Raw genomic sequence first — 13,229 nt, 5'->3', positions numbered from 1 at the left:
GTGTCAGGCTCGGGCGTGTGCGCGTTGGGAGTCAGGTGACTGAGTTCCCCAGAGCCGCAAAGTCGGGGAAGATAGGGAAGGTCACGGGGTCTTGGCAGCTACATCTATTTTGTTGAGTACCTAGGTAGGTACCTAGGTGTCTACCTTGGAACAATTCTATGTTCTCCATTTCTCGATGACCCCATTCCCCCATTTCCCGTTTTCTCGTTCCAACTGAAACGTGCAAGATCTAGACATGTCACGTGCCATCACGTGCATACCAATACGATACGGAACCCACTGCGACGTTGTAGGGTTGCAATCTTCTCCAGCTTTTTGCCGACTTCACCGGATGCAACCCGTAGACTTCTTCAGATGAAACCTCCCATCAAATAATGCCCTTTAATTCTACGTCATATCATGCCTACCATTCCTATTGTTGGCCACATGGAACATGTGTCCATGTGCCTTGATAAACAATCCGGCGAATAAGGTACATGGGTACTATCCCGTGGCATATCTCATGTCAAGATGCGGTAGCCCGCAGACGTCAATTGAACTGTTCCGGCTATCTTTTCGGGAGGGGCCCTTCCCTGTCCAATCATGGACTTGGGGGCGACAGACGATGATACACTTGCGGCCATCAAGACCCGTAGTAGTAGACGGACTATACGACGTAGGAGATCCTTTTTGTCACTGTAGTACACTCTCCACGCAACCCACGGTCACTTCCACTTCCACTTTACTCTTTTTCCTTTTATCTTTTATCTAGATATCATCATCTTCTTTTCCTCTTTTCTTTCTTCACTCAGAAAGCTTATCATCCTCACATCCACCCGTGACGTCAATATGTATGTGATGGCTTGATTTTACTAGACTCTGCTAATCTGTTGCAGGCGTGTCATTATCAGAGAGGACCCGAAGGAGGTGTCTGTGTATATCGCAGACTACATCATCAGTATGTCCAAGTTCAGCTCTCGCGCAACTCAGAGATACTGACTCTTCAATGTTAGGCCGCATCCAGTCGTTCAAGCCTACCGCTGAGCAGCCCTTTGTGCTTGGTCTTCCCACGGGCAGCAGCCCTGAATTCATCTACAAGATCCTCGTGCAGCGCCATCGCGCCGGGGAGATCTCGTTCAAGAATGTTGTAACTTTCAACATGGTATGATATGCGCAAGAACCACGACACAACAACGGACTAACCCATCACAGGACGAATACGTCGGTCTGCCTCGCGACCACCCAGAGTCCTACCACAGCTTCATGTACAAGCACTTCTTCTCACACGTGGACATCCCACCGCAGAACATCAACATCCTCGACGGCAACGCCTCAGACCTGACCGCCGAGTGCGCATCCTTCGAAGCGCGCATCGCCCGCTACGGCGGCATCGAGCTATTCCTGGGCGGCGTCGGACCAGACGGCCACATCGCCTTCAACGAGCCCGGCTCCTCATTGAGCAGCCGTACCCGGGTGAAGACCCTAGCCTACGACACCATCCTAGCCAACTCGCGCTTCTTCGACAACGACACGAGCAAAGTGCCTCGCATGGCCATGACCGTGGGAATCCAGACCATCATGGACTCGCGCGAGGTTGTGATCGTCGCAACAGGCGCACACAAGTCCTTCGCCCTTCAAAAGGGCCTGGAAGACGGCGTGAACCACATGTGGACCCTGTCCGCACTGCAGCTGCACCAGCACCCACTTGTAGTGTGTGACCGCGACGCCACTCTCGAACTCAAGGTCAAGACCGTGCGGTACTTCGAATCGATCGAGCAGGCCGGCACCGATGCCCGCACCCAAGGCCCTGCTCTCGTCTATCGGCCCCGGACCTATGTTCCGGCCCCACTGCCAACCAAGAAGCACACCTCGCAGGGGCCTACCCCCGATCGGACCCCCGAGAAGGTGCCCAAGGACCTGCGCATCAACACCGAGTTGCATCGCGCAATGGAGGAGGACGAGCTCACTCCTGACAGCATGTCCTCGCGCCTGGTCGACTCAGCCATTGGCATCGATGGTACCCTCAAGAGCGACCTCATGTTCGACCGCATGGGCACCAGGATGACTGCCCTCTAGGTGAACCTTGATCCTGAACGATCTTATGGCATTTCCTTCCGGGGTTTCTTTTCGGCTTTGTCTTTTTTACGGGAACGGAATATGGCATTTTTTTTAATATATTTGTTGCAAATCATATCTGCATGGTCTTTTCTCATTCGGTTTCGGGATAAGGAGTTTTGCGTTGCCTTTTGCTTGTTCCATGGTCAATAGATGCGTGGTTGAAATTCTTTCCATGTGTATTCTCTAGGTGCCAAGTGACATTATCAAGATTTTAGCTATGGGCAATCCAAGCAGTGTATAATTTATCAAACTCTTGTGTTCGTAGCGTTGTGTATGTAGCGTTATGTCGTGTCAATCTTTAATGGGTAACGTAATTCACTACCGAGCCGGCCACACCACCGAGTCGGCCACTTCAGAACACCATAGTTAAAGGCTGTTTTTGATAAACTTATATCTTAACAACCATAACTTCAATTCCGTTAATTAGTTACATATATATATTGATAAGCATATCCTAACATCTCTAGAACTTTCAAGCGAATCAATAAATCAGATAACGATGATACCATAAATTACAATGTAATTTAGCTACTTCAGCTACAGATATATATACAGTCAACTCTCGCTTATACCACGGTGGGATATTGCACATTCTTGATAATAACACATCCCTTGCTTGGATGGCCCCTTCATTCCAGTTTTTTCCATATAAATTGACAGAATATAACACATTTTGTTTTACCACACTTTCTTCCTCTCAAATCTGCTTAGTCAGCGCAATCAACCAATCAGAATGCCTCAATCTACAAGCTCTCCTACCCTCCCGACCCCACCCAAGCGCGTCAGAATGGGACCAAAGCGTACCAAATTGGGTATATCAGACGCGCAGAAACAGGCACTACGGGCATTTTGGTCTAATACTAGCCCAAAGCCCACGCAGACTGCATGTGCTAAGTGGTTTGAGGACCAATTCAAACAAGTGATTGACCGGTCAACCATATCAAGGATCCTTTCATCCAAATACAATTATCTTGATACGGGCCCTGCAGGGGCAAACAAACGATCTTCATCCTCTCATTGGCCATTATTGGACCAAAAGCTATATGACTGGGCAGATAACCATATTGGCAATGGAATACCAATAAATGGCCCTTTGATCCAAACTAAAGCAGCTGAGCTTTGGAGACAAATACCGGAATACAAAGATCGGACCAAACCTCAATTCTCTGAGGGTTGGTTAACTCGCTTCAAACAACGCCACTCTCTTCAATATCATACTTTCCACGGAGAAGCTGCCTCAGTCCCATCCTCGGTACATGATCAGATCAAAAGCACCAAATCGATTTGCAATCAATTCAAACCGTCCGAAATCTACAATATGGATGAAACTGGCCTATTTTGGCGACGTATGCCAAATGGTGGTCTTTCAAAGGGAAAAATTGCTGGCAAAAAGCTTGATAAAACACGAATCACTATTGTTGTTGCATCAAATGCGGATGGTTCCGATCGAGTCCCTTTATGGTTGATTGGCACAGCAAAAACCCCTCGCGCACTCCGGGGGGTTAATTTCCGAGCTCTGGGATGTGTTTGGCGTCACAACAAGGCAGCATGGATGCGTCATGACATTATGGAGGACTGGTTGCGATCTTTCTATGGGCGTATTCCCTTAGATAAGAAAGCTTTGCTCCTTTTAGACAATGCTTCACCACATGTTATTGGACTCCAGCGAGCGCCACCACCACCCCGGATTACGGTTGTTTTTTTGCCAGCAAACGCAACTTCAATTTATCAACCCTTGGACCAAGGTATTATCCAAAACTTGAAGCACCATTATCGGAAGAAATGGATGCGCTATATGATTGCTTTTCTTGATCGTGGGATAGACCCAAAACAAAGAATGAGCATTTATTATACTGTTACCTGGGTAACGCAAGTTTGGAGAACAAGTGTATCAGACCAAACGATTATCAATTGCTTTAAACAAAGTACTTTGATTAGTCCAAAGTCTATACCTATACCTGAGTCCGCGCCCGAGTCCGCACCTGAGTCTGCACTATTTTCCGAGCCCGGATTGAGTGATGAGATTGAAAGTCTATATAATCAAGCAATTGATAAGCTTGGTGATAAAGATATTGTGCCATTTGACGAGTTTTTGAACCCTTCGGACGAAGACATGTTAGAAGATGGGACTGAAGGGCGAGATGAGACCAATGAGCAAGATATATATATTGCCCCAACAACCTCAGAAATTCAGGATATTGACATTGATGGGCCCCCACCTGAGCTTCTGTCTAATTCTGCTATATTGGACAGCCTCCAGGATATCCTACTATGGGTTTGTAGCAAAGAAAAGGGTACCTCGGACCATATTAGACAAATTGAGAGCTTAATCAGCGACTTTGGCAGGATTCAGATTGATGAGAAACGTCAGGTGACTTTGGATCAGATGATGGGATGGAAGACTAAATAGGTATTAGGGCTTAGAGTTAGCTTGTCAAATATTATGTCATCCTCTCACCAAAACACAACTCAATTATACCACGTAATTTGGCTTGGATAGTATGCTGTGGTATAAGCGAGAGTTGACTGTATCTTGAATAGTCTATCATAAAAATCCCCTAAACTTTGTCGAAGTGTTATACTATGTATCTGGAACATGACCTTTTAATATGAAATATATATAAGTCCCTATTGTTAGGATATAGTACTGTAATTTATCCCCTTAACTATGGTGTTCTGAAGTGGCCGACTCGGTGGTGTGGCCGGCTCGGTAGTGAATTACGTTAGATAACCTAGGGGCGCCTGCATATGCAGGCGGTAACTAGCTAACGTTACTACAACTACTTGTATATAGAATAAGAATAATGTGTCTGGTATCTAAATGCTCGATGTGTTCGCAATCTGTCGGTCACTATATAGCTAATTTTGGTCGTACATACATTGCATGAGATATTTACATTACAGTTTGGCAAAGACAGTGGCTACAGCACCGCTCATATCAACGAGTGTGCTCTTGTTCTGCAGCCAAGCCTCAATACCACGACGACCATTCTCTACGCCTAGACCGCTCTTCTTCCAGCCACCAACAGCCATCTCAGCAGGGCTCTCACCCCAGGTGTTGACCCAAGTGATACCAGCCTGGAGCTGGTCAATAACACGGTGGGCCTGGTTCAGGTCCTTGGTGAAGACACCAGCGGCGAGACCAAGCTCCGTAGCGTTGGCGCGCTGCACAGCCTCCTCAACGGTGTCGTAGTACAGGATGGACATGACGGGACCGAAGATCTCCTCCTTGACAATGCGCATGGAATCAGTGCAGTCGGTGAAAATGGTAGGCTGGACCCAGAAACCGGCCTGCAGGTCCTTGGGCACAGAGGGCTTCTCGACACCACCGCAGAGGAGGGTGGCCTTGTCGGACTCAATTCCGTGGCGGATGTAGGAGACAACCTTCTCGTAGTGGGCGGAAGAGCTGAGGGGGCCGAAGTTGGTCTGCTCGTCGAAGAGCGGGCCAGCCCGCACATACTGGATCTTCTCAAGGAGGGACTTTTCGAAAGCGGCCTTCATGGCGCGGGGGACGAAGACCCGTGTACCGTTGGTGCAAACCTGGCCGGTGCTGTAGAAGTTGGCCATCATGGCACCGTCAACGGCGTTCTCAAGCTCGGCGTCTGGGCAGACGATCAGGGGGCTCTTGCCGCCCAGCTCCATAGTCACATATTTCATGTTGCCGGAGGCGTTACCGGCAACCTTCTGGCCAGTTGCCACCTGGCCGGTGAAGGAGACCTTAGCGATGAGAGGGTGGCCGGTCAGGTAGGAGCCAACGTCACCAGCGCCGTTGACCACGTTGAAGACACCATCGGGGAGGCCGGCCTCGGTGTAGATCTGTGCAAGGGTTTGGCCGTGGAGAGGGGTGAATTCACTGGGCTTATAGATCATCGTGTTACCGGCGGCCAAACAGGCAGCGGACTTCCAAAGAGCACTAGACACAGGTCAATTTGGTCAAGGTAAGGAGCAAAGCAATGGAAAACTTACATCTGAATGGGGTAGTTCCAAGCACCGATGCCGGCACACACACCAAGAGGAGCCTTCTTGGTATACACCCACGCGTCCTCACGGAGGTGAGTAGTCTCACCATTGAGACCACCACCGCCAATGAAGTTGGCGTAGTACTCCAAAACATCGGCACCTGTTACAACGTCGACAGTGCTTGTCTCGGTGAAGGCCTTGCCCGAGTCCAGAGTCTCCAGGCGGGCGATTTCATCGTTGCGCTCGCGCAGTAGAGCAGCGGCTTTGTGAAGGATACGGGCACGGGCAATTAGGGGAGTCTGGGCCCACGAGGGGAATGCGCGGTCTGCGGCAGCAATGGCAGCATCGACATCGGCGTTGGAGGCGACCTGGATATCGGCCAACGGAGTTGCGGTGGCGGGGTTAATGGTCTGAAAGGTCTTGCCGGAGGTAGCGGCCTGGACCTTGCCGCCGTAGTAAAGCTGACGAGGAGGGAATTCGAGAGACATGACTGCGTTGTGAATGGATAGTGTCAGCGAAGATATGAGACTAAGGTCTTAGCAGATTTACTTCACACCGCCTTGGAACAACCTCGGGCGACTTTAGCGCAGGCCTTAAAATTGCAAGCAAATCTCGTACGTAACAAGCCGCGCTAGATGGCGGGGAGTCTTGGCCAATCTGCACTTTCGCCTACTCTGAATGGCTCGTAAGTCCTCAGCCGGGACTTCCGCCCTAAGAATGGAATTCTTAGCCTTACGCCTGTGACGTACTACTACGGCTATGATACACAAAATCATAATCTAGCGTCGGAAGGGTAATCCTTTCCTGGGTAGCATCTCCTATCTAGTTAATATTCTTACTCCAAAATACTCCAAGATACACATACAAGATACACGTGCATATGCCTCGTACGATAAGCGATGAAACAGTTCGGCCGTTAATAGTTAAGAGGCGGTAGGCTCATTATCTAAAACCTTCTCCACTTGAGTGATCGCCACCAGTCAGAGTCTTCTAATTCGCCGAGTCTAACTGGAAAAAAATACGAGAAAAAAAAAGTGGAAAGGTTAAAAGACGAATTTGGTAAACCGATAGAGACGTGTTGGATTCCTCAGACCACTTCAATTTCTCCATTAAAAAAGAACGGTCTCCTCTTTTCATACCTCCCTCATACATACATCTCCAACATGGCTACCACAAATGAGCTCCCCGCCCTCGATGTCAACAGCTACGACTACATCGTCGTTGGCGGTGGTACTGCTGGCTGTGTGATCGCCGCACGTCTGGCCGAGTACCTCCCCAACAAGCGCACTCTGGTCATTGAGGGTGGTCCCAGTGATTTCATGGACGACCGTGTCCTGAACCTGAAGGAATGGCTCAACCTCCTCGGTGGCGAGCTCGACTACGACTATGGCACCACCGAGCAGCCCATGGGTATGTCGCCCGTTTCCTAGACCTCAACGAGTCTTTGCTGACCACCCCGCAGGTAACAGCCATATCCGTCACTCCCGCGCGAAGGTCCTCGGTGGTTGCTCCTCCCACAATACTCTGATCTCCTTCCGTCCCTTCGAGTATGATTGCCGTAACTGGGTGTCCAAGGGCTGCAAGGGCTGGGACTTTGAGACCTTCACCCGCATCATTGACAACCTGCGCAACACCTTCCAGCCGGTGCACGCCCGCCACCGCAACCAGCTGTGCAAGGACTGGGTGCAGGCCTGCGCCAGCACCATGAACATCCCCGTCATTGAGAACTTCAACGACGACATCCGCAACAAGGGTGAGCTGACCGAGGGTGTTGGCTTCTTCAACGTCTCCTACAATCCTGATGATGGCCGCCGCAGCAGCGCCAGTGTCGCCTATATTCACCCCATTCTGCGCGGTGATGAGAAGCGTCCTAACCTGACCATCCTCACCAACGCCTGGGTTTCTAAGGTGAACGTGGAGGGCGATGCCGTCACTGGTGTCGACGTGACTCTGCAGTCAGGTGTCAAGCACACCCTACGCGCTAAGAAGGAGACCGTTCTGTGTGCCGGTGCTGTCGACACCCCTCGTTTGATGCTGCTCTCTGGTCTCGGCCCTAAGGAGCAGCTCTCCGAGCTGGGCATCCCCGTTGTCAAGGATCTCCCCGGTGTCGGTGAGAACCTGATCGACCACCCCGAGAGTATCATCATGTGGGAGCTCAACCGCCCCGTGGACCACGACCAGACCACCATGGACTCGGACGCTGGTATCTTCTTGCGCCGCGAGCTCCCCAACGCCGCTGGCTTCGACGGCCGCGCCGCCGATGTGATGATGCACTGCTACCAGATTCCCTTCACCCTCAACACCACTCGTCTCGGCTACGACGAGCCCGTGAATGCCTTCTGCATGACCCCCAACATTCCCCGTCCCCGTTCCCGCGGTCGTCTCTTCTTGACCTCGGCCGACCCCTCCGTGAAGCCCGCGCTGGATTTCCGCTACTTCACTGACCCCGAGGGCTACGACGCCGCCACCATCGTCGCTGGTCTCAAGGCCTCCCGTGAGATCGCCAAGCAGTCTCCCTTCAAGGAATGGATCAAGCGCGAGGTCGCCCCTGGCCCTAAGCTGCAGACCGATGAGGAGCTGTCCGAGTACGGCCGCCGTGTTGCCCACACCGTGTACCACCCCGCTGGTACCACTAAGATGGGTGACATTGCCCGGGACCCTATGGCCGTTGTGGACCCCAAGCTCAAGATCCGCGGCCTCAAGGGTGTCCGTATCGCGGATGCCGGTGTCTTCCCCGATATGCCTACCGTCAACCCCATGTTGACCGTGCTGACCATTGGTGAGCGTGCCGCCGAGCTTATCGCCGAGGAGGCCGGCTGGGCTCGCAACCAGCCCCGCCTGTAATGCACATGATGTGACATGCCTGTAAAAATAGCTTATGTTTGGATTTTGGTTTCATTTTTGCATACAAGCGAGCGGCGCATCCACCATGGATCTGCTGCAACCAGTGCCTGCGAGACGGACCTGGCATTTTGATTCCTGGATATTTACCATAACAATCTACGTAAATGATTTGGTTCCTCAATTTTTCTCTTTGGATAATGAATAATGTGAGACTAACATGAGAGGTATTTCAAGATCGTAGATCTACGATCATGCACTTGGGTTCTATGCTCATGCAAATAAAAACAACCTCAACGCCTATAACCGGTAAACCGAGAGTTATGTCAAAAAGAATAGAAGCAGAAAGCAGAAAACGTCAACATCTCAAACCTCCTTGTCAGTATCATGAATCTTAGTACCGAGCTTCCACACCTGATCAACAGTCAAGGTAGGACCAGAGAACGGATCATCATTCTCACCCAGCACAACCAGATCAGCATCAGCACCACTATCCAGCGATCCCTTCACACCCTGCAAGCCAAGCAGACGCGCAGGAGTAGCAGTAACCGCATTGATAGCAGCAGCAGTGGACGAACCAGACCAGCGACGGAAGTTATTAACACACTCGATAAGCGTCGCCGAAGAACCAGCAATCTTATCCGAGCCCTCAAGCGTCAACCGTGCACCAGTCTTCACAATCCGTTCCCCGTTCGTCCACTCATATGTCCCATCCGGCAATCCACAAAGCCGCATAGCATCCGTAACAAGAATCAACCCCTCAGGGTGCGCATTGTACGCAATCTTAATAGAAGTAGGATGCAAATGGATACCATCGGCAATAACACCATAGAACGGCCGACGGCGCTCACTCTGGCCGAGCAAACCGAAGATACCAGGGTTACGGTGGTAGAAGGGACGCATAGCATTGAAGAGGTGGGTAATCATGCGCGCTCCCTGGTGGGTAGCTTGCACGGCCTGCTCGTAGGTTGCGTCTGAGTGGCCGATGGCGTAGACGATGTCGCGCTTGGCGATCTCTGGGATTTGGGACATCATGTCGCCGACTTCCGGGGCTGCGGTTATCATCTTGATTGGGTTTGCGCTGGTCATGTTATCTGCGCCGTAGCAATGGAGGAGGTCTTGGAAGGTTTGCGCTGCGCGGAGCACTTCAGTCTTGTGGACGCCGTTGCGGCCGGGGCTGATGAATGGGCCTTCGGCGTGGGCACCTAGGGATTCGGCGCCATCTTGTGGCTGGTGTTTGCCTGCGGTTGGTCCGAGGGAGGGGAGGACCTGGAGGAAGGTAGGTTTAGTCGGTAATTCGAGTCTGGTTGTTCGGGTTTGGGCTGGGGCTGGCTTACCTTCCAGTATACCTCGGGGGTGGAGCTAACGACTGTTGGCAGGTAGGAGGTGACACCGGTACGGGCGAGGCCGCGGTTCACCATGCGTAGACCCTCATCATATTCCTCCTTTGTATCACATGGAACAGAGAAATCGAAGCCGTGGGCACCGTTGAGTTGGACGTCAATCATGCCCGGGGCCACGATGCGGCCACCGAGATCAATGATCTCATCTGGAGACAGGTGCAACTCATAGAAGGCCTCTTGATCCTTGAGGATCTTTCCGGTCAGGGAGTCAATCCAGAGATCTTGTTCCACCAGACTCGAACCGCGCACCAAGCGGCAGTTGGTGAACTTGGTAATACGGGGAGTGGAGGTAGTCTTGCCCGGCATGATATCGGTGTGTATCAAGATCAAGTTCAAAGAGAGAGATAGGGAAAACAAGACATATAAAGAAGCCAAGCAAGTACCGCAAGCACAATGATGTAACAGTGTAGTGACATTCGGCATGCCGATGTGGTATACTCCCCCGTGCCTGTATTGGTATTGTACTGGTAATTTAGTCCCCGCATGCAACTCTCCGCATGCGGGTCCAATGCGACCGGCAGAGTCGCATTGCAAGTGGAACTTCCTTTCTTCTCTTCGTCTCTCTTGTTTGCCCAGACGAGAGTACCACTGGATGTCACTGGATGTCATTATTCATCTTGACTCTCAATGACTCTCTCTTCTTCTTTCTACGCGTCGTGGTTCGCTCCATCTCCTGTCTTTACTCTAGACGGCTCCATCTTCACCCTATCTCCCCCCGCAACCCCATGGAACTGATCGGCTCAATAGTGTCGCATCGAATAATTATGGAGTCTTGACTTGATAAGACTATCGTGTGACTCGGCTATTACTATTATCTTCGGTTTTCTCTTAAAAAAAACTTCAATGCCCTTCTTGACTTGACTTCATTATCTCATTTTCTCCATTCTTCTAAAATTTTCACGTGGAACATTCCACCCCTTGTTCCCTTGTTATTCCCTTCCTCACCCCTGTAGATCTGTTCCTGTTCCTTCAACCATGGCGAAGGAGCAGAAGCAGGAGATGTCGACAGAGCAGTATGATTCTGCGAGGGCTCCGGATCCCGAGTCTGGCGTGGATCAGGCCGTGCTAGGGCCGGCGTGGATGTACAAGCCAATCTTCAAACTCGGCAAATGGGAGGCCCCGTACTTTGCTTCACCGGAGTTCCAGCTATATCTGGTATCATTTGTCTGCTTCCTGTGTCCGGGCATGTTCAATGCCGTCAGTGGTCTCGGTGGTGGTGGCCAGGTGAACGCGACCGATGTGAACAACTCCAATACAGCTCTATACAGTACCTTTGCGGTCGTGGGCTTCTTCGCTGGTTCAATTGCCAATCGGATCGGTCTGCGGTTAACCCTCTCCATGGGTGGTTTGGGGTACTTCCTTTACGTGGCCTCGCTCCTCTCCTACAATATCAATCAGAATGCCGGCTTCCTGATCTTCGCCGGGGCTTTCCTCGGTGTCTGTGCGGGTCTCCTGTGGTGTGCACAGGGTGCGGTGATGCTGAGTTATCCACAAGAGCATGAGAAGGGCAAGTATATTGCTGTGTTCTGGGTCATCTTCAACCTGGGCGGTGTCATTGGCAGCTTGGTACGTTCAATTGATCGGTCTATCCCACAATGTACTGATGATAGTAGGTTCCCCTCGGCCAAAACATGCACTCCACAGCCGGCAGCGTCAACAATGGCACCTACATTGCCTTCCTGGTCCTCATGGCCATCGGCTTCGTTCTCTGCTGGTGTCTCGCCGACTGTAAGCATATCAAGCGTAAGGATGGGTCGCGTGTGATTGTAATCAAGAATCCCACCTGGAAGTCCGAGATCGTGGGGCTGTGGGAGACTCTGATCAACGACTCATACATTATTCTAATGTTCCCCATGTTCCTGGCCAGTAACTGGTTTTACGGATATCACTTCAACTCCGTCAACTTGGCCTACTTCAATGTCCGCACCCGGGCCCTGAACAGTCTTCTCTACTGGCTCATGCAGATGGTTGGTGCCTTCATCTTCGGTCAGCTGCTGGATTTGAAGTGTCTCTCGCGTCCCTGGCGTGCAAAGCTCAACTTTGGTATCCTGCTGGCTGTCACTATGGGTATCTGGGGTGGTGGATACGCCTTCCAGAAGCAGTACACTCGCGAGAGCGGTGCTATCGATACCGATTTCACTGACAGCGGCTATATCGGACCTATGTTCTTGTACATGTTCTACGGATTCTACGATGCTGCTTTCCAGACCTGTACCTACTGGTACATGGGATCTCTTTCCAACAACGCCCGCAAGTTGGCCAACTTTGCTGGTTTCTACAAGGGTATCCAGTCTGCCGGTGCTGCCGGCATGTGGAGGTAAATAATCTTCTTCTCTTGTATTGATCCCAAACTAACATCTCCCAGCATGGATGCAAAGAAAACTGCTTATATGACTGAATTCGCCTCTTGCTGGGGTCTGCTCGTCGGCAGTATGTTGTTCGCGTCGCCTGTAATCTTCTTCAAAATCAAGGATAGCACCGCTGTCGAGGATGACCTGCGGTTCTCCGACGAAACAGCCGCCGACGTCCTCGGCGCGTCCAATGAACTATCCGAGTTTGAAAAGCCCCAGACAGAGACACACACCCCAACCGAGACTCTCCGCGATTCCAACGACGAGCCTACCCCAAAAGCCTGATGGGAGCAATCCCTATGTACCACCAACGGTCACTTGGATTTATACCCCTTTGTACTCTCGCCTTGGGTGTAACAATATCTGCATTTACGAGGCGTGCCGTTTTTATGCTTGCGGGATTCCTAGCCCATGAGTTGGCAATCGTGTTCAATGTCAATCGCTTTCTTTTACGAATTCTTGTACATTATTTTGGCAATTGTCCTCTAGGGCCGGGCGATCAATTCGGGATTTGCTGTGGCTACTATAGTTCTGGTGATTTCGTTGCCAGGTATTTGAGTTGAGTAATGTAACTATA

At 51.1% G+C, this 13,229-nt stretch overlaps 5 protein-coding genes across 5 annotated transcripts; 3 read left to right on the top strand and 2 right to left on the bottom strand.

Annotated features, from left to right (window-relative positions):
• Positions 1-582: 582 nt before the first annotated feature.
• Positions 583-2,055, top strand: N7446_013587 (uncharacterized protein; the record flags this gene model as incomplete). The annotated part of the gene is made up of 5 exons (XM_058522327.1): positions 583-634; positions 752-830; positions 876-937; positions 993-1,141; positions 1,192-2,055. The coding sequence occupies 5 exons, from the start codon at positions 583-585 to the stop codon at positions 2,053-2,055; spliced, it is 1,206 nt and encodes a 401-aa protein (XP_058365804.1).
• Positions 2,056-4,907: 2,852 nt separating this feature from the next.
• On the bottom strand, positions 4,908-6,584 carry N7446_013586 (uncharacterized protein; the record flags this gene model as incomplete). Its single annotated transcript, XM_058522326.1, has 2 exons — positions 4,908-6,010; positions 6,064-6,584. Coding segments are annotated over 2 exons (1,536 nt in total), but the record flags the coding sequence as incomplete, so codon positions are not given.
• Positions 6,585-7,220: 636 nt separating this feature from the next.
• N7446_013585 (GMC family oxidoreductase) lies at positions 7,221-8,901 on the top strand (the record flags this gene model as incomplete). The annotated part of the gene is made up of 2 exons (XM_058522325.1): positions 7,221-7,467; positions 7,520-8,901. The coding sequence occupies 2 exons, from the start codon at positions 7,221-7,223 to the stop codon at positions 8,899-8,901; spliced, it is 1,629 nt and encodes a 542-aa protein (XP_058365802.1).
• Positions 8,902-9,264: 363 nt separating this feature from the next.
• N7446_013584 (N-acetylglucosamine-6-phosphate deacetylase) lies at positions 9,265-10,607 on the bottom strand (the record flags this gene model as incomplete). The annotated part of the gene is made up of 2 exons (XM_058522324.1): positions 9,265-10,167; positions 10,236-10,607. 2 exons carry the CDS (start codon positions 10,605-10,607, stop codon positions 9,265-9,267), a joined length of 1,275 nt encoding a protein of 424 aa, XP_058365801.1.
• Positions 10,608-11,255: 648 nt separating this feature from the next.
• Positions 11,256-12,937, top strand: N7446_013583 (unc-93 family MFS transporter; the record flags this gene model as incomplete). Its single annotated transcript, XM_058522323.1, has 3 exons — positions 11,256-11,867; positions 11,915-12,618; positions 12,667-12,937. Coding segments are annotated over 3 exons (1,587 nt in total), but the record flags the coding sequence as incomplete, so codon positions are not given.
• Between the last annotated feature and the right edge of the window lie 292 nt (positions 12,938-13,229).

The sequence above is a fragment of the Penicillium canescens genome (genome assembly GCF_028828765.1).
Source record: "Penicillium canescens strain IBT 15451 chromosome Unknown utg000011l_segment0_segment0, whole genome shotgun sequence".
Lineage (NCBI taxonomy): Eukaryota > Fungi > Ascomycota > Eurotiomycetes > Eurotiales > Aspergillaceae > Penicillium > Penicillium canescens.
Note: the sequence above shows the minus strand (reverse complement) of the source record. Positions and strands in the feature narration are given on the sequence as shown.